Source organism: Maniola jurtina, chromosome 20, assembly GCF_905333055.1.
Source record: "Maniola jurtina chromosome 20, ilManJurt1.1, whole genome shotgun sequence".
In the NCBI taxonomy this organism is placed as follows: domain Eukaryota; kingdom Metazoa; phylum Arthropoda; class Insecta; order Lepidoptera; family Nymphalidae; genus Maniola; species Maniola jurtina.
The window spans coordinates 10,681,501-10,691,038 of NC_060048.1; the positions used below are offsets into that span (position 1 = coordinate 10,681,501).

General features: G+C 35.4%; 1 protein-coding gene across 1 annotated transcript in view; it reads right to left on the minus strand.

Moving 5' to 3' along the window:
* Positions 1-6,995, minus strand: part of LOC123875801 (hemicentin-2-like) — a 357,222-nt gene extending 350,227 nt beyond the window's left edge. The window contains exon 1 of the mRNA XM_045921841.1: positions 6,801-6,995. Within this exon, the coding sequence (XP_045777797.1) occupies positions 6,801-6,803 (3 nt within the window). The 5' untranslated portion in view covers positions 6,804-6,995. The remainder of the gene's footprint in view (positions 1-6,800) is intronic.
* Positions 6,996-9,538: the final 2,543 nt, after the last annotated feature.

Consider the following 9,538-nt stretch of genomic DNA (forward strand, 5'->3'; position numbering starts at 1 on the left):
ATATCCTGGATTAGCACATAGGCTACTTTTTATCCCGGAAAATCAAAGAGATCCCACGGGATTTCAAAAAACCTAAATCCACGCGGGCGAAGTCGCGGGCATCGGCTAGTACTTAAGTAAAAATAAACTCTATTGAAACACAAAATACTTATGCGATCTCAAAATATTTTTGAAATAACGACTATACTACGTGTATACCTACAGCATTTTCAATTATAGCTTTCGGTTTGCTTGATTTCTTCCGACATATATCTTGAACAATTATTTGTCGTCATATTTCAAAAAATTAACACAAAACAACATTAAACCTACTTCTTAAATTACTCTATATTCTGTAGATGAAAACTGTATTAAAATCCGTTGTGTAGATTATAAAATCTAAGCGCACAGATACAGACAGCTGGAAGCGACTTTGTTTTTAACCCCCGACCCAAAAAGAGGGGTGTTATAAGTTTGACGTGTGTGTCTGTGGCATCGTAGCTCCTAAACGAATGAACCGATTTTAATTTAGTTTTTTTTATTTGAAAGGTGGCTTGATCGAGAGTGTCTTAGCTATAATCGAAGAAAATCGGTTCAGCAGTTTGAAAGTTATCAGCCCTTTTCTAGTTACTGTAACCTTCACTTGTCGGGGGTGTTATAAATTTTTAATATACACTTGTCATTTGTCAGAATTCCTCAATATTTTAAACATTTTCTCTTAAACTGAGCTTTTCAATCTTTTGTAGACACGCAAGGCATTGATCGATAGGAAATTAAAGAGAGGGGTAAAAATTCTCAAAGCGCGGGCACGTACGCAAGTACGTACTAGACTCGAGTCGAGTATCAAAATTGGATATTATTGGATTTTCACTGACACCCCCGCCGTTGTAATCTTGATATCTCTTTGCTGAGTCCCTTTAGACTTTGGAAAAAGGGTAACGTCTGTTTCTATGACAGGTGGATTTCATGGGTAAGCTTTCTTTTGTTATAAATACTTTTTTCTAACCTGCGACCCAAAAAGGGGGGTGTTATAAGTTTGACGTGTGTATCTGTCTGTGGTATCGTAGCTCCTAAACTAATAAACCGGTTTTAATTTATTTATTTTGTTTGTAAGGTGGCTTGATCGAGAGTGTTCTTAGCTATAATCCAAGAAAATCGGTTCAGCCGTTTGAAAGTTATCATCTCTTTTCTAGTTACTGTAACCTTCACTTGTCGGGGGTGTTATAAATTTTTAATTTACACTTTTTATGGGACTTTTGTTCGACACGGATACGTCAGCATGAATACTTAGGGTATAATAATTGTGTGTGGCATAGGGTATAACGATTTCAGTTGATGTGAGAAAAATGAACACACTTATTAACACTGGAATTCATAGTCAATATAGGGGCTTTATTTTTGTTTTGCTTTTTGCGAAAATTAAATTAGTATACTAATAAATACTTTTATTAAAAAAAATACCTTTGATAGGTACCTACTTATAAGCTACCAGAAACGCTAAAGTTAAATATGAGACGTTAGGTAGTTGTGAAAATGTTTTAAAATTTTCCTGCACTTAGCAATTTTACAAAGTCAGTAGTTTTTCCGAGTTGCCAACTTCCCAACAACAATCCCTCGGTTGCATAAAATATTTAACTCGTGAACTCCATATATTCTGCAAAACGTTGAAATTAAATTTAAGACTAGCTTTTGCTTACGGGTTTACCTCTTTCACTTTTCTTCCATCGTACTGCAAGGCATCGTCAAGGTCCGCATCTTATTATAGCTAAGAACACTCTCGATCAAGCCACCTTTGAAACAAAAAAAAACGAAACTAAAATCGGTTCATTAGATTAGGAGCTACGATGCCACAAACAGATACACAGATACACAAATACACACGTTAAATTTATAACACCCCTCTTTTTGGTTCGGGGGTTAAAAATAGGGCTACATTAGGGCTACCTGCATCAAATGTAGTAACATTATTTTGACGCCTGCTTGTGACGTTGAAGCCTCGACGTTTTTTTAGAAGTTCCCTAACTCTTGAGAACTGACTAACTAACTGTGCTAATGACAACATACGATCACGTGAAACTAATAAAAAGCTTTTAAAATATAGCCATTTAATTAAAAATTATTATTACAAAGGCGCTTTACATTTAATATACTAAGTTTCAAATGAATAACCGCTGACAGGAACCCATATAACCAGCTGGCTGTTAATAAAACATTTTTGAACGAAATAAAGCAATTGTCAAAAAGATAAATCGTTGTAAATTTCGACACAACGAGCCGTTTGATGTTTTAAATTTAAATAAATTTATTTCACATCGAAGTTTACGTCAGCGAAAATTACGTTTGAAAACATTACAACGGCGTTTTTATGATCTTATATTATATAAGTATTGGACACTCCAATTCAGCACTCCTAACAAAAGATTCAAGGTGTAGAGAATGGAAATTTTTGTATTAAAAATACAAGTCGATTTGAGAATTTCGTCTTTTTAATGTCAGTTAAAAAAGAACTATCTTAACTACGGAATCATATGAAAAACAATGATTAACTTTACAATAAAACAATAAATTATATTTGTTGTTATATGACTGTTAAAAATAAAAACGTAAGTATATTCTTTATTATTGTTCAGAAATGCGGAGGTAAAACTAACTTCTGCATATTATGATGTAATTCTTATATCACACTAATATTATAAAGGCGAAAGTTTGTATGTGTGTGTGTGTGTGTGTGTGTGTGTATGTTTGGTACTCCTTCACGCAAAAACTACTGGACGGATTTGGCTGAAATTTGGAATGAAGATAGATAATATCCTGGATTAGCACATCGGCTACTTTTTATCCCAGAAAATGAAAGAGTTCTCACGGGATTTCGAAAAACCTAAATCCACGCGGACGAAGTCGCGGGCATCGGCTAGTCAATAATAAATTTAATGAAAAAAATAATTAATGAAATAAAAAGAATAAAGCTCTATTTCTTAGGGATGTTCAATATAGGGTCTTCCAAAATACGTAATTTCAGCATAGTTTTAAGTTTGATAATCATTGAATATATAAATAACAAGTAATTACTTACCTACGAATTGAATTATAACCCGTCGCGCATTTCATTATTTCAAAGCGCGCGTTTTGACGTTTGATTAGGAGTTACCGAATTAATTATTTTGACATCCCTATTATTGTATCACTTAATAAAGTTGACTAGAAGCGTCACCTGTTAAAAACTTAAATAAAAAAACTAAAATTTTTTTCTTAATTTTAATTTATTTTAAATTTATATAGGTAAGTAAGTATAAAAAATATTCATTCAAATTTAAATTTGAATTTAAATATAATAGGTATTGGCTGACTTAAATAAAACGGATTAAAGATTTTTGTATTAAAATAAAATGATAAATATTCGTAGACATACAAATTCCCACAAAATGTATTCATATTCCCAGAACATTTAACAGTATGTCAGACTGGCTTTCTTTCCCCCAGCTTTTTATTTACTGTTTTATGAACTTGGGGAATAGAATAAATTATTCAAGACTGTCTTTGTTACGATGTATTAAGAAAGATTTTGCGTCTGATTCTATTTTTGAAACGATTTTATTCGGGTCCTTGGAATAAATCCCTAATAATAAGTAATTCATATTATATTTAAATTCAATGATCTTCATTCTGATTATATTACCTCTGCAGAGTTCATATTTATGACTCTTAATATTTTCTAAAGAGACAACTTTGCCTTAAGCCTTTTTCTATGCGAAGTTGTATTTGGGGCTTCTGCGTAGTAAAACAAAATTCAGTTAACAGGGCTCTCTCCGTCACTTACTCCATACAATCGTAGCCCCAATTTCATTCAGCATTTATTTTTCATTTCATTTCATAATGCAACCAAAGTCCATGAAATTTTGCAGACATATTCTAGAATATATTCTGTGCCTGTGGTGTTTTAGATTTTTCTAAAAATATGTAGTTTTAAAATTACAGGGGCTCAAAGATTTTTATGTGAATTTTTAAGACCGCGTAACTTTGAAACCGAATATTTTAACGGAAATCTGGAAAACCACAGACATAGATATCAGTTTCTAGAATATGTCTGCAAAATTTCAGGGACTTTGGTTGCTTAATATTCAAATGAAATTGGAATTACGTTTGTATGGAGCGAGTGACGGAGAGACTTCTCTTAAGTTTTATTGTAATATTTTCAAAAAAAAAAATCGATTACAAGTAAGCGGTGATAGTGTTTTTAAAACTTCGACCTTCTATCTTGGAGGTCCGGGTTCAATCCTGATCAGACCTCTAACTTTCGGAAGACAACATTTAAGCTTTTAAATATCACTTGTTTTAAAGATGAAGGAAAATATCGTGACAATACCGGCATGCAGACGGAATCCCAGTGGTAAACGAATTATGAAACGGTTTACCCTGATTGAGAGCGGCTCGGGGCAAAAACAAAAGGTGTTAGAACAATTAGAACGGAGCCGGATGTGTTTCTACCGAATTCCTTCGGTGTGAACACGCACATCCGGGTTCCAACTTCCGTCTAAGCACACAGTTCGATTTTGCGACAAAAAAAAATATTTTTTGAGAAAAAAAAAATGTTATTTTGTTTTAATTCGATTACAAATGATCGATGATAGTAACATAAAAAAATTTAAAATTGCTTATTTCCAATAACTTATGTTTACAAATATCTTTAGGAGGTTGGAGCCTTCTTTTAGATGTAGGAGAACTACCTCTGTGTCAGAAGACACAGCTCTTCTATAACAATATCAGTATTATCATGTGTGTATGTGTGTGTGTGTGTGTGCGTGCTGTACGTCAGTTTATAGTACCAAACAAAACAGTCAATAAACCTATTATCAGTACTTATTTTTATATAATGCGAAACAATAGCGATTCCACTAACCTTCCTAACCACGAGACTATCACGGCTCTCTCCATCTCCCTCCTACTCATATAGCAACTTTACAAGGCACCAAAAAGGTCGATAAAAAAGAGTTTACCAGGCAATCAATCAAAATGCACGACCGATAACCGTTCAGTACTAGATATCTAATATTTATTGAATGCTATCGTAAAATACTGTAATATGAACTAGTGTTCATTGAAAACGTTTCAATAGATGTTAGTTTTCTGTTTTGAAATAAACACAACCCTTTTATGTAGAAAATGTAATTCATTCCGCTTATTACCTTTTATAGGTTCGTATTTAATAACACTTAAAAGACATGATCGTAAAGTCAATGTGATTTCTAGGGTTCCGTACCTCAAAATGAAAAACGGAACCCTTATAGGATCACTTTGTTGTCTGTCTGTCTATCTGTCTGTCTGTCTTCTGAAACTTACTTAATAATCCCTTGATTGGTATTCCAATCTATCTATCTAAGTGATATCTGGGGTTTGATCCCGGGCACGTACCTCTAAGTTTTCGAAGCTATGGGCGTTTTAAAAATTAAGTATCAGTAGCTTTAACGGTGAAGCAAAACAACATCGTGAGAAAACCTACATACTTGAGAGTTCTCCATTATGTCTCCATAATGTGAAAAGCCAGAGTCATCTTAACTCTACAATCAACTTAAAAGTGTTTATTGAAGTAACTTAAGTACACTAGGTAAGTTCCGGTACTAAAGGAAAACATATTACTGGGAAATCCTTGACGTTGAAAGGAGCAGGCATGCTTAAAATAACTATATTTCATTTTACTGCATATTTTCTTGGAAGGAATTTTGTTACAGTTAAATAAAGTAAGCACAAATTTCCAAACAGCAAAAAAAATGGAGTAAACCTGTACTAATCACACTAATATTATTATTATAAAGGCGAAAGTTTGTGCGTATGTGTGTGTGTATGTGTGTGTGTATGTCTGTTACTTCTCACGCAAAAACTACTAGACGAATTAGGCTGAAATTTAGAATGGAGATAGATTGTACCCTGGATTAGCACATAGGCTACTTTTTATCCCGAAAAATCAAAGATTTCCCACGGGATTTTAAAAAAACCTACATCGACGCGAACGAAGTCGCGGGCATCAGCTAGTCAAAGAATAATATAGTATGCTAGTTTATCATTTTTAACAGATGGAAACTCTTTGATTTTTTGGGGGTAAAAGAAGCATAAATATACCCCTCCAGGATGCAAGCCATCACTGCACCAAATAGATGATGCTAGCGACTTCTTCGGAGTGGATTTAGGTTTTTTAAAACACCTTGGGAAAAGTTTAATTGTTCTTTCTTAAATTAAATGTTCTTCTTCGAAAAGCAACGTACTAAACGTCAAAATCAGTGAAAAATCTAGACTGTAAAAAGTTAGTTGACAGACAAATAGACACACTTTTAATACTAGTATGGATTTCAAAAAAGAAACCCAAAATTTTAATAAATAAAGTTATTGCGCAGATTGATATTAAAGCTCCTTGGTAACTCCTGTTAAAAACAAATCAATTCAATAATGAAATAGAAACAATAAACTTATTTTTTCAGATCAATGTAGAGCTGCAGTCATTAGTTGCGCCAGTAAATTATTTATCATTACTAAATTAGACAATCCGAATTCAAATTTCCACATAAAACCATACATTATAAATTATCCATAATAATTAATTTATGACTCTATTATGACTGAAAAGTGAATTTATAGCATTTATAAAATGCTACGTTTGCTACGTTATTTATTGATAAATCTTAATTATTTTACCAATATTCCGTTCGAAATTGCCAAATTTTCATAAGAGGAACGAAAATTAAGAACCTCTTGGAGCGGCCCATGAAAAATTAAGGCACACCACTTAGCAAGTAATCACGCTAGGGGATGAAAATGTAAATATAATTTACCATTTTTGCGCACCATCAAACGGGCCGATCGAAATCCTTCCGTACACTGCCACTGCACATGGTGTTAATTACGATCACAGAAAAAATTCGTCGCGCACTCAAAATTATTCACAAATCGAAATAATCACAATCACCGATGATTTTCTCCCGTTTTTGTATGAAACGAGCGTGATCGCGGCGTAGCGGGTTCGCGGTGACGGCTACGTAACTGCCGCTACGGCGCTACGAAGTCACCCGAGGGCGCCCGAGTTTTCTCGACGACCGTTCGGGGTGCCGATGCCGGGGCGAAATTCGCTCAGTGTTTCATATTTTATATCGGTTGGGACGGCGCGGAATTACGGAGTTTGCTCGGGTAGGTTTTTATAGCGTAGCGGAACCGAGCGCGGCTGGCGCGTATTCTATTTGGGAGGTATTTTTTCGACTTGTGTGCTCGCCGCGAAATTTTTCATTGTTGGTATGGCCCTCGCTAGCAGGTGCTGTATTTATAATGCCCTGGTGAAAAAGTTTGCCAGTAATTTACGCAATATCTGTTTTTAGTGCATTCCATTTGATCCTGTAGCTGTTTTTGAATATAGGTGGTGTAAAATTACTGACGAAAACAGCTGAATACATTCCGTCTGTTGAAAAAATCTATGGATAACAGTGAAAGTGTCTACGGCGTAGTTCAGAGCAGTGCAGATGAGGAGCAGATTTGATAATGCATGAACGTACTGAGAGCTGCGTATGCTACGGCGTAGGCACGTGCGATGCAGAGATGTTTCTGTGCTGCTCTGGGTCGCGCTGCAGTGCTGGCATAGATCGTCTTGAAGTCATCATGTTTGATGTCATCTGCCCAAATAACAACCAATGACTACCAATTCCTGCCAACCACCAACCAATCAACGACAAACCAATCTACTACCAACCAACCAACGACGCTGTGCTTGAAATATTATTACAATATAATAGCAGTAGCAATTATTTTAGCAGTAAAATAACCTATTCATACAATTAATTATAGAGAACAGAAATATCCCCCTTACTTATTAATTAGCGTTCCAATGGTCGGCCGTAAAACTCTTTGTTTGCAAGCGTATTGGGGCAACGAACAAATTCAACGACCGTAATGACATCACCAAAGTATACGGTCTTAGTCATCGAGATACTTCTATGAAAAGTAAACAGTATACATCAGGTATCGAAAAAAACTCCCTCTTATGATTTTGTGTAATTTTTTTTTTTATTACAGACTAGCGCTTGGCTGCAATCAGACCTGCTAGCAAGTGATGATGCAGCACTAAACAAACACCTTTTCGTTATAGGTGTTACCGACAGTCTTCTGTGAAGGGCCTGCATGGAGGTCAATGAAACACCGACGCACGTGCTCCTGGAGTGCACGAGCGTGACAGAACAATGAAAACGCCATCTGGGATCCCCAACCTCACTTCACGAAGCCCTCGGCAACCTGGGCGGTCTACTCGGCTTCTGGAGCAAGCTTGGATGACTGGAATGAAGACGGCAGGGAGGCGCAACGCACGCACAACAGACGGAAACGTTTAAGTGCGGAAACCATCCCAGAGAGAAGAAAGAAAGAAAGAATGTGATGATGCAGCCTAAGATGGAGCGCGCTTGCTTATAGAAGTCGCCTATTCACTCTTGTCTTGAAGGTGCCTATATTTAAAGTGGAAAGGAAAACTGATTCCGGTTGTAAGCTAACTTTATACCCATTTAAATCGGTTTAACTTTTGGGTCGTGAAAAGCTAGCAGACAGACAGACTTTCACATTTACAATATTTTATTATAATGCATTTATAATATTAAGTATGGAATGGATTGTAAAAGATAATATTCTATTAACCACAGACCTTGAAAGTTTATTATAATAAAAGACCTTATAAAAAAGTTCCCCATTTCAAATAGCAAAAGTGCCAATATGTAGAACTTCATTGCAATGTTAAAGCTTGATCAATGTTTCAATTAGTATGATTACTAACTGCAATGTAAAAATGTTTATATTGAGAGCTAACTTTATTCACACAATTTGCTATTTCATCATGGAAATGAAATGATCTTTTTACTAAATTGCCTTTAATATTATATACAATTATTTACATTGGTAACTGTCGAGAATGGATTAACTTTAATAAAAACATTTATATAATTAAGTACGAGGATAGAAAGGACAGGCTTTTTTTTAATTCCATTATAAGTTAGGCCTTGACTGCAATCTCACTCGGTGGTAAGTGACGATCCAGTTTAAGATGGAAATGGGCTGGCTTGGATAAGGGATGGTATTTTTGCTAAATCCATACCCTTATCGGTTTCTACACAGCATGGTACCGGAACCTAAATCGCTTGACGGCAAGGTTTCGCCGGTAGGGTGGCAACTAGCCACGGCCGTAGCCGCCCATCAGACCAGACCAGAGACAAAATAATATAAATCTCGAATTGACCCGCCAGCAGTCGAACCTTGGCTTGGGAAGTTATTCATAGTCAGTTCGTTTCATTCGAAACTCCAGCATTTTATAGGTCAAGGTAAGCATCCAATAATAGGAATAATTATGAAAGTATGGCTTAAAATTTGTTGGAAAAAATGTATAGTTTAACTTTTTCTGACTGACTGATCACTTAACGCGCCCTAAACCGCTGGGGTTAGAAACTTGAAATTTTGCCAGTAGGTTCCTTTTATGACGTAGGCGCCCACTTTTTGTTTTTTTCCCCTATGAAATGGGAATGGGTATAGGCACGCAGATAGCTAT